At 54.6% G+C, this 26,799-nt stretch overlaps 1 protein-coding gene across 1 annotated transcript in view; it reads right to left on the bottom strand.

The window, feature by feature from the left end:
- Positions 1-26,799, bottom strand: part of COL27A1 (collagen type XXVII alpha 1 chain) — a 1,169,012-nt gene that overhangs the window by 623,568 nt on the left and 518,645 nt on the right. The window contains exon 14 of the mRNA XM_069236924.1: positions 6,958-7,002. Coding sequence (XP_069093025.1) covers positions 6,958-7,002 — 45 coding nt within the window. The remainder of the gene's footprint in view (positions 1-6,957; positions 7,003-26,799) is intronic.

Below are 26,799 nucleotides of genomic sequence, written 5' to 3'. Positions count from 1 at the left end.
TACAGAGGTTAGAAGGGCTCCTGTACCTTCAGCGGTCTGCAGGACCCTGCACATACACGGGGTAGAGGGGCACCCTCCACAAACACAGGTTAGAGGGGCTCCTGCACCTTCAGGACTCTATAGGACCCTGCACATACACGGGGTAGAGGGGTACCCTCCACATACAGAGGTCATGGGGGCTCCTGTACCTTCAGGACTCTACAGGACCATGCACATACACGGGGTAGAGGGGTACCCTGCACATACATAGTTCTGGGGGCTCCTGTACCTTCAGGGGTCAATGGGTCCCTCCACATTCACAGGAGTAGAGGCGTACCTTCCACGTACACAAGTTCTGTGGGCTCCTGTACATATAGAACTCTCCTGTATACAGGGGTCTCCGGTACCCTGCACATGCACAGGTTCTTGGGCCTCATGTACACTGAGGGCTCTCCTGTACCTACAGGTCTCCAGTACCCTGCACATAGACAGGATCTGGGGCCTCGTGTATATACAGGTGCCCCCAGTACCCTGTACATACATGGTTTCTGGGGGCCTCTGTACCTTCAGGGGCTACGGGTCCCTGCACTTTCACAGGGTCGAGGGGCACCCTCCACATACACAGGTTCATGGGGCTCCTGTACATACTGAACTCTCCAATATACAGGGGACTTCGGTACCCTGCACATACACAGGTTTGAGGGCCTGATGTGCACACAGGGTTCCACTGTACCTAGGGGTCTCTAGTACCCTGCACATACACAGGGTCTAAGACTTCTGTACACAGGAGTCCCCAGTGCCATGCACATACACAGGTTCTGGGGCTCTGGTACATACAGGAGTCTCCACTATACAGAGGCCCCTTCTACCCTGCACATACACAGTGTCTAGGGCTCCTGTACACAGGGGTGCCCCGTACCCTGCACATACACAGGATCTGGGGCTCTGGTACATACGGGGGTCTTCAGTATACAGGAGCCCCTTGTACCCTGCACATATGCAGGTTCTGGGGCTCTGGTACATACGGGGGTCTTCAGTATACAGGGGCCCTTGTATCCTGCACATACACAGGTTCTGGGGCTCTGGTACATACTGGGGTCTCCAGTATACAGGGACCCCTTGTACCCTCTACATACACAGGTTCTGGGGCTCTGGTACATATGTGGGTCTCCAGTATACAGGGGCCCCTTGTACCCTGCACAAACACAGGTTCTGGGGCTCTGGTACATACAGGGGTCTCCAGTATACAGGGGCCCTTGTACCCTTCACATACACAGGATCTAGGGCTCTGGTACATACAGGGGTCTCCAGTATACAGGGGCCCCTTGTACCCTGGGCACACACAGGGTCTCAGGATCCTGTACACAGGGGCCCCCAGTATAAAGGGGCCCCTTGTACCATGCATATACACAGGGACTAGGGCTCCTGTACACAGGGGTCCCCAGTGCCATGCACATGCACAGGATCTGGGGCTCTGGTACACACAAGGGTCTCCAGTACACAGGGGCCCTTGTACCCTGCACATACACAGGTTCTGGGGCTCCTGTACACAGGGGTCCCCTGTACCCTGCACATACACAGGATCTGGGGCTCTGGTACATACGGGGGTCTCCAGTATACAGGGGCCCCTTGTACCCTGGGCACACACAGGGTCTCCGGATCCTGTACATGGGGGCCCCCAGTATACAGGGGTCCCCAGTGCCATGCACATACACAGGATCTTGGGCTCTGGTACATACAGGGGTCTCCAATATACAGGGGCCCTTGTACCCTGCACATACACAGGTTCTGGGGCTCCTGTACACAGGGGTCCCCTGTACCCTGCACATACACAGGATCTGGGGCTCTGGTACATACGGGGGTCTCCAGTATACAGGGGTCCTTGTACCCTGCACATACACAGGGTCCAGGGCTCCTGTGCACAGGGGTCCACCTTACCCTGCACATACACATGGTCTGGGGCCCTCTTGCACACACGGGCATTGCCCCGGTCCTCCCAGTGTCTCGAACAGTAGCGCCATTTGAGCAGGTCTCCGCCTCGAGGCGCACAAAGGCCTCCTGTAGGGGATGTTTATTTTGAGCCGTCTCTGGAGTTAATTACTAGCAGAGCAGCCCCTGCGGCTCATCCGGCCTTAACACCAACTCAGAACCAGCCGCATGTGCCCCCCAGCCCCTGAGGAGGAGCCCCTGGCATGGCTGCCCCTGAGGACCGAGCCTGGGGGGCTCAGTGCCTTCCAAGGCAGCGAAGGGCTCATGCCACAGAGGAGGGCGAGTTCAAAACTACTAGGTCAGCGCTGACTAACCACTCTGGTGCCCCCAGCGAAACCCTGGTGCCCCCCTACCACCCTGGTGCCCACAGTGAAACCCTGATGCCCCCTTGCCACCCCGGTGCCCCCAGTGAAAACCTGGTGCCCCCTACCACCCTGGTGCCCACAGTGAAACCCTGGTGCCCCCCAACCACCCTGGTGCCCACAGTGAAACCCTGATGCCCCCTTGCCACCCTAGTGCCCCCAGTGGATCACTGGTGCCCCCTTGCCACCCAGTTATCCCCTACCACCCTTGTGCCCCCAGCGAAACCCTGGTGCCCCCCTACCACCCTGGTGCCCTCCTACCACCCTGGTGCCCCAAGTGAAACCCTGGTGCCCCGACCTTGCTGGCGCCCCCTTGCCACTCCGGTACTCCCCTGCGACTCTGGTGCCCCCAGTGAAACCGTGGTCCCTGCCTTCCTTGTGCGCCCTTGTCACTCTGGTGCCCCCCTGCACTCCCAGTGCCTCGCCTCCCTGGTGCCTATGCGGCCCTAACCTGCTGCTCCCCGCTGAGCCCTGACCTCATCTCTCCCCAGCTCCTCACCTTCTGCCCCCGAAGTACCCCTGGATCACCAGGAGGCTACAGGGGGTCCATGGTCAAACAAGACAGGAGACATCACCTGGGATGCCCCTTTGTAGAGAAGGATTGCTGGTTACCCCCAGCAGACCCAGCAAGAGCTGCACTGTAATAGTTCTTGCTAGTATACCTTTTTTTAATATGCCACAATCCTGTAATTCCAAAAACCGTGAAATAATACAAATATCTATATAAATCTATAGCCATATAGATACATAGGGGGCCTTTGGGTCCGCCCTGTTCTGCCATTGGTCAGTCTGCGTGTCATTCCCACTCAGCCTCCATCTATGACAGAGCACTGCAGGGGCGCCGGTCCCGCCCACACCAGTCATTGGCTGAGCAGATCTGCACATCCGCCTGGAAGTGAGTGGGGGGCGGAGCTGGGCTGCCTGGTCAGTGCTTCGGGTCTGGAGTTTCTCCTTTTCTAGGCCCCTCTCATGTCTTTGCTTTTCCTGTTTGTATTTTGGTGTTTCTTAGGGTACTACAGGCCTCCAGGCACTGCTAAGGGGTCACGTGACTGCACTCCACCGCATCCCGCGTGCCCAGTCCTAAACCTATCAATGACACAATGCACTTTCATTCTTCAGCCAGACCCACTGCCGCCACCAATGCTTGTGCTAAGGATGAACAGCTAAGACAGCTGTACCATTACCTGCCACCAGATGCTGCAGTGCTCTCTCTCTCCCTGGAGTACATATATTTCACTTTGAACCTGGTACCTGCAAAAACGTGCTCTGAGATATGGACACGCGGAGCGTGTACAGTAAATTCTCTGTTCACCACAAGTTCACCCTATGCTGGACCTCACCAGACCAATACCCCACCATCCCCAAGGAGCCTACGTAACGTCCACTCGGGGCCTGTCCCTGTCCAGAGCCTGTCCTGTGACCTGGAGGGCTACTCAACGCATGCCCTCAGAGTGGCCGTAAAGCTATTGCCCACACCAGGGGCGAGCACTACAAGGCAATGCCTGCCGCAGGCTGTGGCTTGTCAACCTTGAGTATGAGCAGACTTATTTCTGTGTCTGAAAGAGGGTGGTCTACCGACCCCGCTCGTGGGAACCCCTAGAACATGCGCATGAGTGCAGTGAGGTGAATGTGTGGTACTTGCATGGTATGACCACCGGGGCCAGCGGGGTTCTTTCGGGGTGCCCCGGGTTTAGCACGGCACAAGCCGGTCAGTGGAAGTGTGTGCTACCTGCATCCTTGTGGCCGGAGGGTGGAGATCCAGACACTAAAGTGAAGGAGGATGGAGACAGGGCCACTCCTGGGAATGCAACGAGGGCCTTATTAGCAAAAGGTTCTGGAGAACTGCCATGACTTAACATGCTGTTATTTAAGGTTCTTCTTCACAAAGGCTGATAATAGCCAGGTGCCAAGATCTCTCTCTTCACTGTGTCCTGTGTTAGCTACTCCTGCCTGGACCCAGCCCTATTGCTGCCTCCTGTGAGAGCCATCACTTTGCACAAAGGCTGTGTTTGAGGAGCAGTCAAAGAGTGATGTTTGAAGAAGAAAAGGGCTGATTCACTCAGAGGCTACCAAAGGACACCCCATCACAGATCACTCCTCCCAGACTCAGCAGCTGGCCGAGGAGGTGCAACCTCTAAAGGTGACTGAGTGCTACCGGCAGGCTGCCCTGAGGACTTCACTCAGCACTCCCTCTTTCAATGGGAGGTCTCACCTGAGGCCAAGGAAACTTTAAGCGATTTGTTTTTGGGTAAAAACATGTCGAAGGGAACTGCACCTTTGATGAGAGTTTGAAGTAATCTGCAATTGTGCCTGAGTGATGTCTGAAGGACAGTATACAATGGACAGTAGTTATTAGATATCTCCTATAGCCGAGAGAGAGACTATTGGAAGTTGGTGCAGCGCCTTACCTCATATCCAAGCTGAGATTACAACCCTGAAGTCACAATGCTTTTGGTCCCTGTAATATTTAGATTTGTTTTGAAGTTAGAGAACATTCTTTTAACTAAAAGATAAGCTTGGGACTGGAAATATGTTCTGTCTGTGTATTGACTGTTGAGTTCTGAGCTCTTGCCAACACAACTCCCCCTGTTAGTACCCTGAGAAGCCTTCAACTCTCGCCCTCTCTGCCACCACTTCCACCACTGTTCTCTACCAAAGCTACCCTCCCTCCACTACCCTCCCCACTGCTTCCCTACCAGCCACCCTCCCACAACTGACAACCAATATAGCTCCCCTCTCATCACTGTCCTCCTCCACAGCATCCTGCCACCACTGCCCTCTACCACAGCTACCCTCCCACCACTACCCTCCCCACCGCTTCCCTACCAGCCACCCTCCGACCGCTGACACCCATTATAGCTCCCCTCTCATTACTGTCATCCTCCACAGCGTCCTGCCACCACTGCCCTCTACCACAGTTACCCTCCCACCACTATCCTCCCCACTGCTTCCCTACCAGCCACCCTCCGACCGCTGACACCCATTATAGCTCCCCTCTCATCACTGTCCTCCTCCACAGTGTCCTGCCACCACTGCCCTCTACCACAGCTACCCTCCCACCACTACCCTCCCCACCACTTCCCTACCAGCCACCCTCCCACCGCTGACGCCCATTATAGCTCCCCTCTCATCACTGTCCTCCTCCACAGTGTCCTGCCACCACTGCCCTCTACCACGGCTACCCTCCCTACAGTTCCCTACCAGCTGCCCTCCCACCGCTGACACCCATTATAGCTCCCCTCTCATCACTGTCCTCCTCCACAGCGTCCTGCTACCACTGCCCTCTACCACAGCTACCCTCCCACCACTACCCTCCCCACCACTTCCCTACCAGCCACCCTCCCACCGCTGACGCCCATTATAGCTCCCCTCTCATCACTGTCCTCCTCCACAGTGTCCTGCCACCACTGCCCTCTACCACGGCTACCCTCCCTACAGTTCCCTACCAGCTGCCCTCCCACCGCTGACACCCATTATAGCTCCCCTCTCATCACTGTCCTCCTCCACAGCGTCCTGCTACCACTGCCCTCTACCACAGCTACCCTCCCACCACTACCCTCCCCACCACTTCCCTACCAGCCACCCTCCCACCGCTGACGCCCATTATAGCTCCCCTCTCATCACTGTCCTCCTCCACAGTGTCCTGCCACCACTGCCCTCTACCACGGCTACCCTCCCTACAGTTCCCTACCAGCTGCCCTCCCACCGCTGACGCCCATTATAGCTCCCCTCTCATCACTGTCGTCCTCCAATCCACACTCCCCACTCCCCACTCTTCACTCCTCACTCCATGTTACCAGTGTATAGCTGCACACGGTAACATGGAGGAACAGATGATGCTCTGCAGAGGGTGTCATGCATGACAGACACCTGCAGCACTGCACATGGTAACATGGTGGAAGCCAAGGTCATTGGCAACGTGCGGTCACATGTGACAGACACCTACAAGGGTGCACATGGTAGAATGGTGGGAGAGAAGGCAATTGGCAGAAAGTAGTCATGTGTGACAGACACCTGCAGCGCTGTACATAGCAACATGGTGGAAGGCAGGGTCACTGGCAGGGGCCAGTCACGTGTCAGAAGGCCATTTGCTTTGGCAGAGGCAGTCACGTGTACAGCACTGCAGATGGTAACATGGCGGGAGAGAAGGACATTGGCAGAGCGTGGTCACGTGTGACTGACACCTACTTTACGGTTCAATGTCAGGTGAGGATGAGATTGGGTTGAAGAGACACCCTTCGAGTGATGAAGTCTTAGTGGAGTTCAGTGCAGTGCTGTGGTACTGAGTGCAATGGTTTGCAGTGCAGTGGTGTGCTGTGGTGTGCAGGGAAGTGCAGTGTGTGCAGTGCTGTGTCTGCGGTGGTGTGCACTGCAGTGGTGTGCAGTGACATGCAGTGCAGTGTGTGCAGTGGCGTGCAGTTGTGTGGTGTGCAGTGCAGTGGCGTGCAGTTGTGTGCAGTGCAGTAGTGTTCAGTGCAGTAGTGTGCAGTGGTGTGCAGTGCAGTGAAGTAGTGGTGGTGTGCAGTGCAGTCTGTGCAGTGCAGTGTGTGCAGTGGTGTGCAGTGCAGTGACGTTGCGGTGGTGTGCAGTGCAGTCTGTGCAGTGCAGCGCTGCGCTGTGTACTTACAATGAGCCCAGGGACTCCAGTCGGACCAGGGGCGCCCAGCTCTCCCTGAAAGGAAAGAAAGAAACAACATTATTATAGATAAAAGTGACTGGAAAGTCGCTACGTGTTCAGTGGGCCGCAGAGCCCCCCCCCCCTCCTCCCCGGGCAGCAGGTCACCCCCCCTCCCCCCATAGACACCCCAACCCCTCGGAGCACGTTAATGAAAGCGCTACACACAAGGCTCCTTGTTCGAAGCGCTGCGCCTCCCTCCGGGAACAGAGGGTATGAAGGGGTCCAGTGTGCCGGGGGGGGGGGGGGGCGTGGAGGGGGCAGAGGGAGGAAAAGTGCCACTCGGGGAGACACCAAGAGGCAGAGAAGCAGAGGGGTAGAGGGGCAGCATACACCAGGGGCGTCTGTGGGGCCAGAAGGGATGGAGGGAGGGGGGTGGGCAGGAACAGAAGAGCCCATAGAAGGACCGGCATGGACAGGTCGGAGACTCACATGTCCAACATCTGAGGGTGAGAGGGCAGAGGGCACAGTCTGAGGTAGGCAGGGGTGAGGAGGCGAGGGCAGCCAGATCCCCCCCTTATGTGAAGTCAAAGGAAGAAACTTGGACACACTGAAGGAAGTCTGAGGCTCCAGGAACCGGACCCTGGGTCTCCTTGCAGACCTCACAGGCCGCCCTTAGAGGCTGCTCAAAGAGCCTGGTCTGTGCCCTGCTCTGTGCCCTGCTCTGTGCCAAGGCCCTGAGGACCTGCGGGGCTCCCAGTGTCCTGCTTGAGTCAGACTGAGACTCTCCTGCCCCCTGAGGCTCTGCAGGGCTTCCAGTGTCCCCCCTGAGGACCTGCGGGGCTCCCAGTGTCCTGCCTGAGTCACACTGAGACTCTCCTGACCCTGAGGCTCTGCAGGGCTCCTAGTGTCCTGCCTGAGTCACACTGACACTCTGCTGCCCCCTGAGGCACTGCTGCCCTGAGGCTCTGTAGGGATCCTAGTGTCCTGCCTGAGTCACACTAAGGCTCTCCTGACCCTGAGGCTCTGCAGGGCTTCCAGTGTCCTGCCTGAGTCACACTGAGACTCTCCTGCCCCCTGAGGCTCTGCAGGGCTCCTAGTGTCCTGCCTGAGTCACACTTATGCACTGCTGCCCTTGAGGCTCTCCAGGGTTCCCAGTGTCATACCTGAGTCACACTGAGGCTCTGCTGCTCTGAGGACCTTCAGGGTTCCTAGTGTAATATCTGAGTCACACTGAGACTCTAGTGACCTGAGGACCTGTAAGGCTCCTAGTGTCCTGCCCGAGTCACACTGAGGCTCTGCAGCATCCATAGTGTCCTGTCTGAGTCACACTAAGGCTCTCCTGACTCTGAGGCTCTGCAGGGCTCCTAGTGTCCTGCCTGAGTCACACTGAGACTCTCCTGCCCCCTGAGGCTCTGCAGGGCTCCTAGTGTCCTGCCTGAGTCACACTTATGCACTGCTGCCCTTGAGGCTCTCCAGGGTTCCCAGTGTCATACCTGAGTCACACTGAGGCTCTGCTGCTCTGAGGACCTTCAGGGTTCCTAGTGTAATATCTGAGTCACACTGAGACTCTAGTGACCTGAGGACCTGTAAGGCTCCTAGTGTCCTGCCCGAGTCACACTGAGGCTCTGCAGCATCCATAGTGTCCTGTCTGAGTCACAATTAGGCTCAGCTGTCCGTGAGGCTCTGCAGGGCTCCTAGTGTCCTGCCTGAGTCACAGTGAGGCTCTGCAGGGTCCATAGAATCCGATGTGAGTCACATTTAGGCTCCGCTGCCCTTGAGGCTCTGCAGGGTTTCTAGTGCCCTGCCTGAGTCACACTGAGGCTCCGCTGCCCCTGAGGCTCTGCAGGGCTCCTAGTGTCCTGCCTGAGTCACACGTAGGCTCTGCTGCCCTTGAGGATCTGCAGGGCTCCTAGGGTCCTGCCTGAGTCACACTGGGGCTCTGCTGCCCCCTGAGGCTCTGTAGGGCTCCTAGTGTCCACTGAGGCTCTGCTGCTGTCTGAGGCTCTGTAGGGCTCCTACTGTCCTGCCTGAGTCACACTGAGGCTCTGCTGCCCCCTGAGGCTCTGTAGGGCTCCTAGTGTCCTGCCTGAGTCACAATGAGGCTCTGCTGCCCCCTGAGGCTCTGCAGGGTTCATAGTGTCCTGCCTGAGTCATACTGGGGCTCTGCTGCCCCCTGAGGCTCTCTAGGGTTCATAGTGTCCTGCCTGAGTCACACTGAGGTTCTCTGCTGCCCCCTGAGGCTTTGTAGGGTTCATAGAATCCTGTCTGAGTCACACTTAGGCTTCCCTGCCCCTGAGGCTCTGCAGGGCTCCTAGTGTCCTGCCTGAGCCACACTGTGGTTCTCTGCTGCCCCCTGAGGCTTTGTAGGGTTCATAGTGTCCTGCCTGAGTCACACTGAGGCTCTGCTGCCCCCTGAGGCTCTGTAGGGCTCCTAGTGTCCTGCCTGAGTCACACTAAGGTTCTCTGCTGCCCCCTGAGGCTTTGTAGGGTTCATAGAATCCTGTGTGAGTCACACTTAGGCTCTGCTGCCCCTGAGGCTCTACAGGGTTCCTAGTGTCCTGCCTGAGTCACTGTGAGACTTTGCTGCCTCTGAGGCTCTGCAGGGTTCATAGTGCCCTACCTGAGTCACACTGAGGCCCAGCTCCCCTCTGAGGCTCTGCAGGGTTCATAGTGCCCTACCTGAGTCACACTGAGGCTCTGCTGACCCTGAGTCTCAACAGGGCTCCTAGTGTCCTGCCTAAGTCACACTGAAGATCGCTGCCTCTGAGGCTCTGCAGGGTTTAGAGTATCCTGCCTGAGTTACACTGAGGCTCTGGTGACTCTGAGGACCTGCATTGCTCCTAGTGTCCTACCTGAGTCACACTGAGGCTCTGCAGGGCTCCTAGTGTGTTGCCTGAGTCACACTGAGGCTCTGCTGCCCCCTCAAGGACTTGCAGGGCTCCTAGTGTCCTACCTGAGTCATACTGAAGCTTGACTGTCCCCTGAAGCTTTGCAGGGCTCCTAGTGTCTTGCCTAAGGCACACTGAGGACCGCTGCCCCAAGGCTCTGTAGGGCTCCTAGTGTCCTGCCTGAGTCGCACTGAAGATCTGCTGACCCTGAGTCTCTGCAGGGCTCCTAGTGTCCTGCCTAAGTCACACTGAGGCTCTGGTGACCCTGAGGACCTGCATGGGTCCTAGTGTCCTACATGAGTCACAATGAGGCTCTGCAGGGCTCCTAGTGCCCTGCCTGAGTCACACTGAGGCTCTGCTGCCCCCGAGGCTCTGTAGGGATCCTAGTGTCCTGCCTGAGTCACACGGAGGCTCCGCTGACACTGAGGGCTCCTAGTGTGCTGCCTGAGTCACACTTAGGCTCTGCTGACCCTGAGTCTCTGCAGGGCTCCTAATGTCCTGCCTAAGTCACACTGAGGCTCTGGTGAATCTGAGAACCTGCATGGCTCCTAGTGTCCTACCTGAGTCACACTGAGGCTCTGCAGGGCTCCTAGTGTGCTGCATGAGTCACACTGAGGCTCTGCTGCCCCCGAGGCTCTCTAGGGCTCCTACTGTCTTGCCTGAGTCACACTGAGGCTCTGCTGCCCCCGAGGCTCTCTAGGGCTCCTAGTGTCTTGCCTGAGTCACAATTAGGCTCCACTGCCCCTGAGGGTCTGCAGGGCTCCTAGTGTCCCGCCTGAGTCACACTGAGGCTCCGCTGACACTGAGGCTCTGCAGGGCTCATAGTGTCCGGCCTGAGTCGCACTGAGGCTCTGCTGACCCTGAGTCTCTGCAGGGCTCCTAGTATCCTGCCTGAGTCACACTGAGGCTCCGCTGCCCCTGAGGCTTTTTGGGGCTCCTAGTATCCTGTCTGAGTCACACTGAGGCTCCGTTGCACCTTAGGCTCTGCAGGGTTCATAGTGTCCTGCCTGAGTCGCACTGAGGCTCCGCTGACACTGAGGCTCTGTAGGGTTTCTAGTGCCCTGCCTGAGTTACACTGAGACTCCGCTGCCCCGAGGCTCTGTAGGGATCCTAGTGTCCTGCCTGAGTCACACTGAGGCTCTGCAGGGTCCATAGAATCTGGTCTGAATTACACTTAGGCTCCGCTGCCCCTGAGGCTCTGCAGGGCTCCTAGTGTCCTGCCTGAGTCGCACTGAGGCTCTGCTGACCCTGAGTCTCTGCAGGGCTCCTAGTGTCCTGCCTAAGTCACACTGAGGCTCTGTTGGCTCTGAGGACATGCATGGCTACTAGGGTCCTACCTGAGACACACTGAGACTCTGCAGGGGTCCTAGTGTGCTGCCTGAGTCACACTGAGGCTATGTAGGGCTCCTAGTGTCCTGCCTGAGTCACACTGAGACTCTGTTGCCCCGAGGCTCTGTAGGGCTCCTAGTGTCCTGCCTGAGTCACACTGAGGCTCTGCTGCCCCGAGGCTCTCTAGGGTTTCTAGTGCCCTGCCTGAGTCACACTGAGGCTCCGCTGCCCTTGAGGCTCTGCAGGGCTCCTAGGGTCCTGCCTGAGTCGCACTGAGGCTCCGCTGACACTGAGGCTCTGCAGGGTTTCTAGTGCCCTGCCTGAGTTACACTGAGGCTCTGTAGGGCTCCTAGTGTCCTGCCTGAGCAACACTGAGGCTCGGCAGGGTCCATAGAATCTGGTCTGAATTTCACTTAGGCTCCGCTGCCCCTGAGGCTCTGCAGGGCTCCTAGTGTCCTGCCTGAGTCACACGGAGGCTCCGCTGACACTGAGGCTCTGCAGGGCTCCTAGTGTCCTGCCTGAGTCACACTGAGGCTCCGCTGACACTGAGGCTCTGCAGGGCTCCCAGTGTCCTGCCTGAGTCACACTGAAGATCTGCTGACCCTGAGTCTCTGCAGGGCTCCTAGTGTCCTGCCTAAGTCACACTGAGGCTCTGGTGACCCTGAGGACCTGCATGGGTCCTAGTGTCCTACCTGAGTCACACTGAGGCTCTGCAGGGCTCCTAGTGTGCTGCCTGAGTCACACTGAGGCTCTGTAGGGCTCCTAGTGCCCTGCCTGAGTCACACTGAGGCTCTGCTGCCCCCGAGGCTCTGTAGAGATCCTAGTGTCCTGCCTGAGTTACACTGAGGCTCGGCAGGGTCCATAGAATCTGGTCTGAATTACACTTAGGCTCCGCTGCCCCTGAGGCTCTGCAGGGCTCCTAGTGTCCTGCCTGAGTCACACGGAGGCTCAGCTGACACTGAGGCTCTGCAGGGCTCCTTGTGTCCTGCCTGAGTCGCACTGAGGCTCCGCTGACACTGAGGCTCTGCAGGGCTCCTAGTGTCCTGCCTGAGTCACACTGAGGCTCCACTGCCCCTGAGGCTCTGCAGGGTTTCTAGTGCCCTGCCTGAGGTACACTGAGGCACTGCTGCCCCCTGAGGCTCTGTAGGGCTCCTAGTGTCCTGCCTGAGCAACACTGAGACTCCGCTGCCCCTGAGGTTCTGCAGGGCTCACATATGTCTCTTGGCCCTAGTACATTACTGAGCAAACACCCGCTTGAAGGCCTGAACACACTTTGACCTCTGGGTCTGGGCACACACGCTCCTCCGGACCTGGGCACACACTGATCTCATGGCCTGAGTACACACTGACCTCGTGCCCTGGGCACACACTGGCATCAATGACCAAGGAAACAGACTGATCTCATGGCTTAAATACACACTGACCTCGCACCCTGGGCACACACTGGCATCAGTGACTGGCACACACTGATATCATTGCCTGAGTACACACTGACCTCATTCCCTGGGCACACACTGGCATCAATGACTGGGCACACACTGGCATCAATGACTGGGCACACACTTATCTCATGGCCTGGGCACACACGGATCTCATGACCTGGGCACACACGGATCTCATGACCTGGGCAGACTTAGGCCTCAGGGCTTGGGCACCAACTGTCTCATGACCTGGGCACACACTGGTCTAAAGACCTGGACAGACTTCGGTCTCAGGGTTGGGCACCCACAGGTCTCATAACCTGGGCATTTGGCGTTTTCATGAATGGCGGAGAGGTCATTGTTGGAAGTACATTTGTAGGACTGAGGGTCAGTTCCCTTTTATGTTCTTGGTGGTGTGTCTTGCTTGAGAGATCCCCAAGGTCCTGGTCCAGTCCTGGGATGTGCTGCCAGGACATAGAAGCTGTGAATAGTAGTTTTCAGGTGTTTTGAGATAGCTGGCAGTGACGGGGAATGTGTGCCTGTGGTTTTGAATGTAATAGATTGCAGTAACCTTGTCTGTCTTCATTAGGACTATCTTGTTCTCGATAACTGACGGAAGACTGAGTGTAGCGCGATAGCTAGGAGCTCGAGGTTCTTGATGTGTTGTTCCGAATTCCATATACTGTGTACAGTTGTCTCCAAGATGTGCTCCCACCCTGCGAGCGATGCGTCGGTGGTAATGTTCACCTGCCCAAGAGGCAGGGGCGTAGGAGACACAACATATCTGGGGGGACAGGGACATCCTTGAGGTGGGCCTCCTGCACAAAGCTTGCACCCAGAAGGGTTGCCGTGGGGGGGGTGATGTGGGGGGAGAGGCGGTCGCCTCCAGTCGAGTCCTGTGAGACCGGCAATTCCCTGTCTGCTGGGCCCTTGGCTGCCTGTTAGGCAGCGACAGGCTCTGTGATGCTGTTCGCCTGTGTGAAGTCCTAAGAGGCCTGTACTGCCTGCTGGGCGCAGTGCTTCCTGCCGATTCCTGTGCTGCCTGCCATGCACTGTGCTTCCTGCCGATTCCTGTGCTGCCTGCTGGGCGCAGTGCTTCCTGCCGATTCCTGTGCTGCCTGCTGGGCGCAGTGCTTCCTGCCGATTCCTGTGCTGCCTGCTGGGCGCAGTGCTTCCTGCCGATTCCTGTGCTGCCTGCCAGGCACTGTGCTGCCTGTTGGGAGCTTTCTTACTAGTCAGGCTGTATAAGTCTCTTGGCCTCCGCCTGCCTATGAAGGCCAGTAAGGCCTATGATTGCTGCTAGGTCCTTGTCTGACTGTCAAGTGGCAGTCTCTGTGCTGCCGCGTTCCTGGGAACTGCTGTGCTGTCTGATGGGGCCGGCCTTAGTGCTGGTGGCGCCCTGTGCAACATTGTTTGTTGGCACCCCCCAGTGACCACCTCTGCCACGGATTCCCTCACTACTATCCATCACCACTCCCTCTCAGATGCATTTAATTCGTTTTATACCACCACTCATACCGGGAAATATCCCTTACAACGCAATCAATGCAATGCAATGCATTGACCATGCTGCCATTACCACAAATATGGGGCTAGCATGGATGCCTTTACCACACATGTCTTTACCACGCATATGCGTGGTTACAGCATAGAGAGCGGTCTAGCTGTCCAGGTGGAACAGGAAGAAGCAGAGGAGAGAGAGGTAAGTAGGGCTGTGGCCGAGTTTAGGGTGGGAGGTCGGGTTCATTTTTAGGACAGGGTAGGGTCGGGGTAGTTTTTAGGACATGGTGGGGTAGGTTTTAGGGTTCTGGGGGGCAGGGGCATTAAGGTAGTTTTTAGCGCAGTTCAGGGTAGGTTTTAGGGTTCAGGGTGGGGTTTGGGGTAGTTTTTAGGACAGGGCAGGGTTACTTTTAGGGCTCAGAGCGGGGGGGGTGAGGGCTCAGGGCAGGGGGGTTTAGGGCTCAGGGCAGGGGCAGTTTTAAGTGCTTGGTTAGGTGGAGTATGGTATCAGGTTTAAGGGGGCAGGGTAGGGAGAATTTACCACGCATGTTCCTTTACCAAACATGCTTTTACAATGAAATTCGTTGTTAAGGCATGCGTAGTAAAGACGCGGTCGTTGTTGAGCCCGCGATGTTAAGGCATGCGTAGTAAAGACGCGGTCGTTGTTGAGACCGCGATGTTAAGGCATGCGTAGTAAAGACACGGTCGTTGTTGAGACCGCGATGTTAAGGCATGCGTAGTAAAGACGCGGTCGTCGTTGAGACCGCGATGTTAAGGCATGCGTAGTAAAGACGCGGTCGTTGTTGAGACCGCGATGTTAAGGCATGCGTAGTAAAGACGCGGTCGTTGTTGAGACCGCGATGTTAAGGCATGCGTAGTAAAGACGCGGTCGCTGCTGAGACCGCGATGTTAAGGCATGCGTAGTAAAGACACGGTCGTCGTTGAGACCGCGATGTTAAGGCATGCGTAGTAAAGACGCGGTCGCTGCTGAGACCGCGATGTTAAGGCATGCGTAGTAAAGACACGGTCGTTGTTGAGACCGCGATGTTAAGGCATGCGTAGTAAAGACGCGGTCGTTGTTGAGACCGCGATGTTAAGGCATGCGTAGTAAAGACGCGGTCGTTGTTGAGACCGCGATGTTAAGGCATGCGTAGTTAAGGCATGCACGATACACGCATGTGTTGTTCCATCATTCAGCCCTCATGCCAGTCTAGGGTGTCAAAGCACTTTATATCACACAGACATTACGCAGAGACAATCATCATATGTGTGTGAATCAGTGTATATGAAATGTTACATAAGACAGAGGACTACAAGGTGTAGGTTCATAGGTCATCCATACTGGTAGCAGGTATAGTTTCAGAGTGCTTTATCTGGAGAAGCGCAAACTCAGAATTTTAAACATAACACCATGGTTGGGGGCTCTCTTTAATAATAAGAACTGCACTCAAATCAACTTGTTTTGCAACATTAAGTTAATCAAAAAGTGGGGGGAAATCATAACGCTCTAATCTATACCTTGATGTTTGCATGCAGCTCTTTGATGAGTTCATTGCTCACTGTTCTATATTCAGTTTTCATTTATAAATTGCAGGGGACAAAAAAGGAGCTCTCTGATGTAGGAAGCTGGCCTTGTGTGTGGTGAGTACCTACGGTATTATCACCTTATACCAGGTCCAGGTATCCCCTTATTAGTGAAGTTTAGGCAGTGTCTAGAAGCCAGGCTCTCTAGAGGTAGCTGTGGATGAGCAGCCAAGACGTATCTAGGAGACACGCAAAGCTCATGCAGTACCACTGTAGTCACACAGCACTTACACACATGAAAGAAACATGTGTTACGAAAATAAAGGTTCCTTATTACAGTAACACAAACACTAGATAGGCAATACTCCAATAGGATGTAAGTACCACACTATCATATGTACAGCAGCAATCAGAAGTTGGCATAAAAAGCAATAGAAAATAGTGAAAAGCAATAGGCAATACTGAAGGCCTAGGGGGGACCAGACCTTATACTAAAAAAGTGGAATGCGAAAGCTGGGTCCCCACGCAAGGAAGTGGAATCTGTAGAGGGGAGCTGCAGGAACTAGGAAACCCCAAAGGTAAGTACCAGAGTGCCCTCCAGTGACCAGGAGAAAAGAGGTAAGTTACTGGTTTTTCCCCAACCAACCAAAAGGACTTCAGAGAAGGATATTGCAAAACGCAGGCAAGACTGCAAGAAGCTAGAGGTGGATCCTGGAAGAGGAAAACTTGGAAAAGAAGGGGACCAAGTCCAGTTTACGTAGGAGTGTCCGGTCGTGGCAGGAGCCACTACCCACCCATCTGTGGATGCAGGAGTTGCTCGGCCGGGAGATGAAGACGGTCAGCAGTGCAGCACTGGAGCAGATGAAGCGTTCCTAGGTGATGCAGTCGACGTCCCATGCGGGATGAAGAATTGCAGTCAGTCTGTGGTGTGGAAAACCAACCAGCAAGCCTTGGCAAAGGCAAATGTCGCAGTAGGACAAAAGTGGAGCTGCCGGGGACCAGCAAGGTCCAGGGGGACTTAACCCATGGAGGGGAGTCCCAGGTGACCCTCAGCAAGGCAGAGTCTGGAGAAGGAGAGGCAGCCCCCACAGAAGACCTACAGGCAAGGAGCCCAGGAGCTGCAGAGAGGCCCACGCAGCACACCTGAAGAGAGGTCCCATGTCGCAGGCGAAGCACGTTGAGGGCTGTGCTTCACAGAGAAGAGTGCTGGGGACTGGGGCTACATGGAGCCTGAAGATCCCTTGGAGGAGATAACAACAGGCCTTGGTAGCTGCAAGAGACGCGGTGCATGGGGGTACTGTCCTGCATGGGAAGGCAAGGACCTACCTACTCCAAAGTTGGACAGCTGGTAGAGAGGACCAAGGAGACCACTCCAGACTATCACCCCCTGATGCAGGATCCACGCAGCTCAGGAGCAGAGGAGATCCACGCAGCCGGTCGTTGTTGCAGTTGGTGCCTGCAGATGCAGGTAAGTGACTCCTTCACTCCAAGGAATTTTCCTTCTTTCTTCTCATGCAGACTGAAGACTTGCTGCCCTCAGAGGAAGCACAGCCGGGCTAATGTTGCAGTTGCTGGAAGGAGCCGGAGAAACAATGCTGCAGGGTGAAGTCGCTGGTGGAGCTGCAGATTGTAGGTTCCTGTGAAGTCCAGTTGCGGTTCCAGTGGCCAGAAGTCAAAGTAAACATTGTAGAGGAGTCCTGCTGGAATCTTGCACATTGAATCTGAGGACCCACCCAAGAGGCAAACCCTAAATAGCCCAGAAAGGGGGATTGGTCACCTAGCAGGGTGACCACCTAGGAGGGGGCTGTGACGTCACCTGCCTGACCTGGCCACTCAGATGCTCACAGAGGCCTCTGCCCACCTTGGATTCAAGATGGCAGAATCAAGTGGCCACCTGGAGGAGCTCCGGGCACCACCCCTGGTGTGGTGATGGACAGGGGAGTGGTTACACCCATTTCCATTGTCCAGTTTCGCACCAGAGTAGGAGCTGAGGTCCCTGAACTGGTACAGACTGGTTTATGCAAGGAGGCCCTTCAGAGCATACCATTAGCTTGGCGAGGGTACCCCTCCCAACCCTTGTAACACCTATTTCCAAATGGAGAGGGTGTTGCCTCCCTCTTCCAAAGGAAATCCTTTGTTCTGCCTTCCTGGGCATGAGCTGCTCAAGCAGCAGAAGGAGGGCAGAAATCTGTCTGAGGGGTGGCAGCAGCATGGGCTGCCTGGAAAACCTCAGAAGGCTGATAGGAGCAATGCTGGGGATCCTCTAAGGAGCCCCCAAAGTGCATGGAATCATACAAACAATACTGACAATAGGATTGGGGTATGATTCTGACATGTTTGTTACCAAACATGCCCAGGTTCTGAGTTGCCATTATGTAGCTGGACAGAGGGAGTGACCTATGTCCAGTACACTCGTAAAATGGTGTCCACGCACTCACGAGGTCCAGGAAAATGTAGCTGGAGTTCGTGGGGGCACCTCTGCTCCTCCAGTTTTGCCCTCACACACAGGTACTTGCACCCTGCCCTCTGGCTAGGAGGGCCTGCCATAGAGGTGACTTAGAGTGACCTGGTGCAGTGACCTGAAGTGAAAGGGTGCATGCACCTTTTCACGCAGGCTGCAATGGCAGGCCTCCAGACATGGTTTACATGGGCTCCTATGGGTGGCATAATACATAATAAATGCTGCAGCCCATGGGAACCCCTGATCCCCCAATGCCCTGGGTACCATATACTAGGGACTTATAAGGGGCACCAGTACGCCAAATGTGGGGTGTGTGTGGTCCAAACAACCAAATTTAATGGAAGAGAGCACTGGGGTCCTGGTTAGCAGGATCCCAGTGAACACAGTCAAAAGTGGGGTAACCATGCCAAAAAGAGGGTACTTTCCTTCATCTGACAAAAGCAGTAACCCACTGACCTATTCACATTATATAGACTTTGTGATCTGCATGTAGACGTTCTTTGTAGCAGGCATAGTAACCCTGTACGTTATGATGAGTCAAAACTCCGACTAGACAAAACTTCAATCTCTCTTCACGAAGACCATTAATCACCGGAATTATCTTGAGATTTTTATTGTTGCCTGAAAACTGTTGATGGCAAGGAACACCCAGCAGGTGCTTTTAAAGTCAGAATATACTTGCAATCACAGCACCCCCATCCTAAGTCAGCACCCGGTGCAGCGGCACCGGTTGCATCGCCCTAGAGCCGGCCCTACTGCGTTACCTGGCCCTGTCCATCTCTCAGGCCATCTGGTTCTTCCTGGGACCCGTGCTGTGTGCTAGTCTCTCTGCCGTCTATCCAGCAGCGCCAGGCTCTGTACCACCACAGCCTGTGAAGTCCTGCAAAGCCTGTGAGCTGCCCCAGTGCTGGCTTCCATCCACAGGCCATTGGCAGGAAATGAGATTTACAGGCAGCCCTTGCCCTTCAGAGCGGGCTTTCACAAATACCAGGAAGGCTGAGGGAGAGACAGGGGACCGAAATGTTGGGGAGGCAGGATGTCAACTTAGGGGACAATAATTAGCACTGGGGCAGGCAAGCTGGAGACAGAGGAGAGAAGAGAGTGAGAGAGAGGTGGCAGAAAGGGGGGCCCTAACAAACACTGACGCACAGGGTGCCACCCGCGCACTAAAGCCTGCCCGGCTCATATCTCACAGTAACTCAACAACACTGTTTTTAGAAAGGGAGATACTCTGCAACACAGCACTGGATTTAAAAAGAAAGGGAGTTACTTGGCAATACTTTATTTAATTACCCAAACCTCTTTACCTTCTCAAATCTTGCTGCTGTCTTCAGGGTTCAATCTTCAAGGGAAGGGTCGGGCTCAGGAGGGACGGGATGCAGACAGCAATCAACAAAGGGCCTCTCTTCTCCCTTTGTTTTCAGAAGTGCAGACTGCAGGCGGCTGTGGGGCAAGGTGAGAAGGAATCCCTTGTGTGCTGCAGCACAACAAAAGGGCAGAGGGCAAGTGTCCTGGAGGCAGGTCACAGGTCAAGTGCAGGGCCATATAGGTAGCGCTTTCACGAGGCGCTAATGGCCCTGCGAATTACAGAACAGAAGGGAAAATTCTTCTGTCCCCTCGTCCCCCCCACCCTTGTCCCCCGTGTCCCCCCCACTCCAAAATCTGGGGGGGACATATCCCCCGCGTCCCCCACACTTCCTACGCCCATGCCGAGAGGGTCCAGGGACGGCCTGCCGGCAGAGAGCGATGAGCACTGGCCTTTATCAACACTAGACGTGGGACTGACCTCCACTTGTGACCACTGACTGCTGAGGTCCGAGAGGGCGAGTGTATCACCTGCATGCACTACACCTCATCCCAAGCGTCGTCTTGCAGCTCTCACCGACACTAGCCGAGTAGACATGCCCTCATCCACTGCTGGCTGGGGTAGGCGCTCCCCATGGCAGTGCCTAGAAGTGACGCTAGGAATGAATGCACTTGCATGACCGTGACAGTGAACTCTAGCCTGTCTCAGTAGTAAACTGAGTGTCGTTGGAGCGTGTGCTGCTGTGGCTGTTGATATGCCAGTGATCTAAAGAAGGGAACACGTGGGCGTCCCCTCTTCTGAGGGGAGCGATCCCCACTGCTAGGCATGTCACAAAGACCCTCGGGCTGCTGTAACCCTGAAAGGAAGTGCTGACCACCTATCAAGGACCGAAGCAACTGATGAAGTCCTGAATGAACAGGGATATCGAAGTAGGGGTCTTTGAAGGCCAATGCCATAAGGACCCCTCCCTAGTGAAGCACTCGGAAGACATCCTGTAAGGTGCCATAGGGAAATGTTCCGACTAGGTGAACTGGGTGAGTGACCTGAGGTCTGCAATAGCTCCTGGCGCACCATCGTTTAAAGGAAAGAGGACGTATGTTGAGTATACTCCCTGGCCTCCTTCGTAGTAGAGGCACTGGTTGTACGACCCCCTTTTGGAGGAGGAGAGCTTGCACCTCCTCTTCTAAGAGGGTGAGATGTTGCTCACCCCACAGGCTCTGTCCTGGTGGTATGTTGGGTGGGTTGTGTGGAATACTAGGTAATGTCCTTTCTGGATTATTGAAGGCATCCACGGATCTGAGGTGATTTCCATCCAGTTTTATTCAGCTCCTTCCTGGGGTTAAGTGATCGGGCGTGTCCTGGGCAAGTGAGTGATGACTTGGCACTCAGTCGTTTATTCAGCTCCTTCCTGGGGTTATGTGATCGGGCGTGTCCTGGGCAAGTCAGTGATGACTGGGTACTCGTCCCAGTGGTTTCCAGCCTCTGGTCGGACACCCCTGGGGGTTGCGAAGCCTACACAGGGGGTTCATGACTACTTAGAATATTAACTAATATTAACAGATTAATACAGTGTATGTAAATAAAGTGGCTAAATGTACATTTGAAAAATTTAAAAGGTACTGTAAATATCAGGGAATTTGGAATTGGAGGCTAAAAATTGAATTAGTTTCCTCAGATTGTTTCGTGGGATCAGTGCAGCTGCATCAAACAGAATATAGTATCGACTGTAGGAGGCCGGCCCTCTATGTAGTGTACAAAACTAGACGCACAGTGGAGCGGGTCCGTGCAACCACACGCTGGTTTCAAGAGGCAAAAATTAGACAACCTAATGGTCCAATTTTTGAGGTAGCTGGTCGAGCAGTTAGGCTGATCCAGGAGATGTGCTAAGCATTTGTTGAACTCACAGTATCAATCATGCACCACACACTCAATGAATACCTCGAGACCAGAATTTATAAAAATACTTCTGATTTTTATATAATTTTTAAGACCAAGATGGTCAAGATACGTTAAGTACTTTTTGATTTATGCTTTTTCAAAGTTTTAATAAAGTTAGTCTTTCTGTGTGTAATTACGCACCATAGGAATCAATAGCAAGTCACTTTTAAAAATGCATTAAAAATCGTACAGTTGGGTTACCAGCCTCTTTTGCAGGATGGTCGAAGTAGTCGGTGGACACCTTGTGCAGCTGGAGAGCCTCGAGTGGCTCCCGGTTCCAGCAGGAGCAGAGCTGGAAAGTCTCTTGGCACAGGCACAGGGACACTTGGAGGGGCCACCTGGAAAAGGAGCTGGTTTGCAAACTTAAAGATGGTGCTTTGGGGTCCCCTTTGGCTGTTGAGGTCACAAGAGGTTAGGGACCCGTGGAGCACAGCTGGTTCCTTGTTGCAAGGCGCAGGGTGGCCAGATGCAGGGTGAGTTGGTGATCCAGGAGCTGTGCGCAAGGGAGCCCTTTGGCGCTGGAGGTAAAGTTCTTTGAGGGTGACTCACAGGACAATGGTAGCACTCTGGTAGGAGGTCCTGGGTGTTCCTAAAGTCCCTTAACTGGGGCTCCCTCCTGGTGCATTTGCAGCCTGATGTGAACTGGCCAGTACCTGGGGTATTGGCATGACTCAGCCACTGGAGGGCGCAATGCCACCAAAGTTGACACACTTACAGGTCTCATCAGGACTGTCGTCGGTGTGTTGTCTGGTCTGGCAGTAACGTCTGGATGCAGAGATATCAGCCAGTCAGAGAAGTGACACTCTTTAGCATGTTCGTTCTTGCTACTTTCTTGAGTGGTGCCTACAATCAGGAGGGAGATCTCAGGCTATTTGCAAAGCCTGGAGATCCTTGGGGTCTTCTGAGGTCAGTGTGAGAGAAGGCCTCTTTTTGCATGGTTAGCCACCACTTTTTGCCTGATGTTCATGTGTTCTAGAAGTTGGTAGTGCCCAGGGCCCCTGCTGAACAGGTTCCCAGGGCCAGAGCCCTTTCCCTAAATCTGGTTTGATGCTTGGCACAATTGGATAAACTCTTAATTAGCCCCATAAGTCCCTAGTAAATGGGTACACCAGTACCCAGGGCAAGAGATAGTAAGAGTAGACCCCTGAGGGCAGCAGCACTCATTGTGCCACCCCCAAGGGTCCTGCACCCAGATGCACCCAGCACTGCCATTGCAGGCTGAGTGCACTGGGGCAACCCTAAAAGGACAAACATGGCATTGCACACTCTCTGTGTGCCCTGTCCACCCTACACTGCATATATTATGGGTAAGTCACCATTATGGCAGGCCTTTCAGCCCTAAGGCAGAGGGCACCATAATATGTGAGAGGGCATAGCTGCATGAGCAATATGCCCCCACTGTGTCCTTGACAAACCTGGGACATAGTGAGTGAACAGAGCAGCCATTTTACATACATGTACTGGGCACTGGTCAAACATGAGTTTCCCGGTTACATGATGGCTACTTTGCACCCTGGGTTGTTTGGTATCAAACAACTCAGAATATTAAATCCAAACTAGTACGAGTGTTGGGTTTAACCCTAAATGCACCCAGGGGCCAGCTTAGAGGTGCCCCCTGAAAAAGCTAACCCTAACTGGCAGAGTTGCTGGCTGGTTCCATCCATCTGCCACACCAGACAGCCAATCTACAAACCTGGGGTAGAGCCATGGCTCTCTGGTTTGTAAGACAATGCCCTTCATGGGTGGAGGAGCTAACACCCCCTCCCTCAGGAATGTGCAACACCCTGGTGGTGAGCTTCAAAGGGCTTCAGCCCCTGAAACTTGAACACCCAGGCCTGCTGCTAACAGCAGGGGGCTTCCGCCCTTGCAAACTCCCACTTTAGGCGGGAGCAAAGACAGGGAAACCAGACACAGGGTAGGAGGAGTGACCTCACTGAGCATGCACCACCCCTAAGGGCTTGCATGCGAAGTGCACCCTCTATCTCATTTTTCTCCATCTTGGAATGGAGGAAAATAGTGAATCAGGTGTAGGGAAGGGACCCTTCCCACAGGAAGTGGTCACTGTAGTGGGTGTAGCAACCCAAGGGTAATTGTCCCATTGGACGCTACCAGGTTCCCCCTAAAACACCCACTAAATTCAGTATTTAGTGGGCCCCTGTAAGGAAATGCCTCCTTGGCATGGTTACCACCTGACTTTTTGCCTTTGCTGATGCTAAGTTATGATTTGAAAGTGTGCTGGGACCCTGCTAACCAGGCTCCAGCACCAGTGTTCTTTCCCTAAACTGTACCTTTGTCTCCATAATTGGCACAACCCTGGCACTCAGGTAAGTCCCTTGTAACTGATACCCCTGGTACCAAGGGCCATGATGCCAGGGAAGGTCTCTAAGGGCTACAGCGTGTCTTATGCCACCCTGGAGACCCTTCACTCAGCACATGGACACTGGTGCTGGTGGGGCAAAAATGACTAAGTCGACATGGCACTCCCCTCAGGGTGCCATGCCAACCCCACACTGCCTATGGCATAGATAGGTCACCCCTCTAGCAGGCCTGACAGCCCTAAGGCAGGGTGCACTACACCACAGGTGAGGGCATATGTGCATGAGCACTATGCCCCTACAGTGTCTAAGCAAAACCTTAGACATTGTAATTGCAGGGTAGCCATAAGAGTATATGGTTTGGGAGTTTGTCAAACACGAACTCCACAGTTCCATTATGGCTAAACTGAAAACTGGGAAGTTTAGTATCAAACTTCTCAGCACAATAAATGCACACTGATGCCAGTGTACAATTTATTGTAAAATAAAGCCAGAGGGCATCTTAGAGATGCCCCCTGATAACAGACCTGACTTCCAGTGTAGGCTGACTAGTTTTTGCCAGCCTGCCACACACCAGACATGTTGCTGGCCACATGGAGAGAGTGCCTTTGTTACTCTGTGGCCAGGAACAAAGCCTGTACTGGGTGGAGGTGCTTCTCACCTCCCCCTGCAGGGACTGTAACACCTGGCGGTGAGCCTCAAAGGCTCACCCCCTTTGTGACAGCGCCACAGGGCATCCCAGCTAGTGGAGGTGCCCGCCCCTCCAGCCACTGCCCCCACTTTTGGCGGCAAGGCTGGAGGAAATAATGAGGAAAACAAGGAGGAGTCACTGGCCAGTCAAGACAGCCCCTAACGTGTCCTGAGCTGAGGTGACCCTTACTTTTAGAAATCCTCCATCTTGTAGAAGGAGAATTCCCCGAAGAGGATTAGGGATGTGCCCCCCTCCCCACAGGGAGGAGGCACACAGAGGGAGTAGCCACCCTCAAGGACAGTAGCCATTGGCTACTGCCCTCCCAGACCTAAACACACCCCTAAATTCAGTATTGAGGGACCCCCCCGAACCTAGGAAACCAGACTCCTGCAACCTAAAGAAGAAGAAGGACTGCTGACCTGAAGCCCTGCAGTGAAGATGGAGATGACAACTGCTTTGGCCCCAGCCCTACCGACCTGTCTCCCAACTTCGAAGAAAACTGCAACAGCGACGCATCCAACAGGGACCAGCGACCTCTGAAGCCTCAGACGACTGCCCTGCACCCAAGGACCAAGAAACTCCAGTGAACAGCGGCTCTGTTCAACCCTCTGCAACTTTCTTGCAACAAAGAAACAACTTTGAAGACTTCACGTTTCCCGCCGGAAGCGTGAGACTATCCACTCTGCACCCGACGCCCCCGGCTCGACCAGCGGAAAACCAACACTACAGGGAGGAGTCCCCGGCGACTGCGAGCTCGTGAGTAGCCAGAGTTCACCCCCACAGCGATGCCTGCAGAGGAAATCCAGAAGCTCCCCCTGACCGCGACTGCCTGTTACAAGGGACCCAACACCTGGAACCAACACTGCACCCGCAGCCCCCAGGACCGGAAGGAACCGAACTCCAGTGCAGGAGTGACCCCCAGGCGACCCTCTGCCTAACCCAGGTGGTGGCTACCCCGAGGAGCCCCCCCTGTGTCAACCTGCATTGTTGAAGAGACCCCCGGGTCTCCCCATTGCTTTCAATACAAAACCCGACGCCTGTTTGCACTCTGCACCCGGCCGCCCCTGTGCCGCTGAGGGTGTACTTTCTGTGCCTGCTTGTGTCCCCCCGGTGTCGTACAAAACCCCCCAGGTCTGCCCCCGAGGACGCGGGTACTTACTTGCTGGCAGACGGGAACCGGGGCACCACTGTTCTCCATTGAAGCCTATGTGTTTTGGGCACCTCTTTGACCTCTGCACCTCACCGGCCCTGAGCTGCTGGTGTGGTAACTTTGGGGTTGCCTTGAACCCCCAATGGTGGGCTACCTTGGACCCAACCTTGAACCCTGTAAGTGTTTTACTTACCTGTGAACTTAACAATTACTTACCTCCCCCAGGAACTGTTGATTTTTGCAGTGTCCACTTTTAAAATAGCTTATTGCCATTTTTGTCAAAACTGTACATGATATTGCGATGATTCAAAGTTCCTAGAATACCTGAGTGAAATACCTTTCATTTGAAGTATTACTTGTAAATCTTGAACCTGTGGTTCTTAAAATAAACTAAGAAAATATATTTTTCTATATAAAAACCTATTGGCCTGGAGTAAGTCTTTGAGTGTGTGTTCCTCATTTTTGCCTGTGTGTGTACAACAAAAGCTCAACACTACCCTCTGATAAGCCTACTGCTCGACCACACTACCACAAAATAGAGCATTAGAATTATCTCTTTTTGCCACTATCTTACCTCTAAGGGGAATCCTTGGACTCTGTGCACACTATTTCTTACTTTGAAATAGTATATACAAAGTCAACTTCCTACAGCCCCCCCTAACCAGGAATTGGGATTGAACAGGAAGAAAGAAGACAGCACCAAAGAATCTGCCAGGATGAGAACCGAGGACCTGCTGCACCAGACGAGGCTCCAAGACCCCTGCTTGCTGCACCAGTGTCCCAAAAATCACCACTGCCGGGGAGCTGACCACTGCACTGACCTCAAAAGCCCCAGAGGACCTCCGGGCTTCGCATATAGCCTAAATCTCCCTCCTGAGTGGGGGCACCAATCAAGAAACCTGCAAAGGACCGACAAACCAGTGAGGGTCACTTCACTGAATCGCCGATATCTCCGCAGCTGGACCCGATGACACACCGACGACCACCCAGACGTGATCCGCATCTGTGCCAAGTTTGGTGGCACTGCTCCCTCTAGTGGCCGAGATACAGCTGCACCCTGGGTACTGGTCAGCTGGTTGGACCTCCAACCAGAGTGCCCCAGTTGTCCTGTAATCCGCCCTCAAAGAGGCTCACCTCCAGCGGACTCCGTTGCGCACAGCATCCAAGACCTTCAAAACGCCCTGCACCTGGCCACCCTGGGCCTTGCATTGCGGGATCTGCTGTGTGCCCCGGGTCCCCAACCCCTTGCGACCTCAACAGCACACGGGTACCCCAAGGCACCATCTTTAAATCTACAAACCAGTTCCTTTTCCAAGCGGCCCCTCCAG

The sequence above is a fragment of the Pleurodeles waltl genome, chromosome 6 (genome assembly GCF_031143425.1).
Source record: "Pleurodeles waltl isolate 20211129_DDA chromosome 6, aPleWal1.hap1.20221129, whole genome shotgun sequence".
NCBI classification, from domain to species: domain Eukaryota; kingdom Metazoa; phylum Chordata; class Amphibia; order Caudata; family Salamandridae; genus Pleurodeles; species Pleurodeles waltl.
Note: the sequence above shows the minus strand (reverse complement) of the source record. Positions and strands in the feature narration are given on the sequence as shown.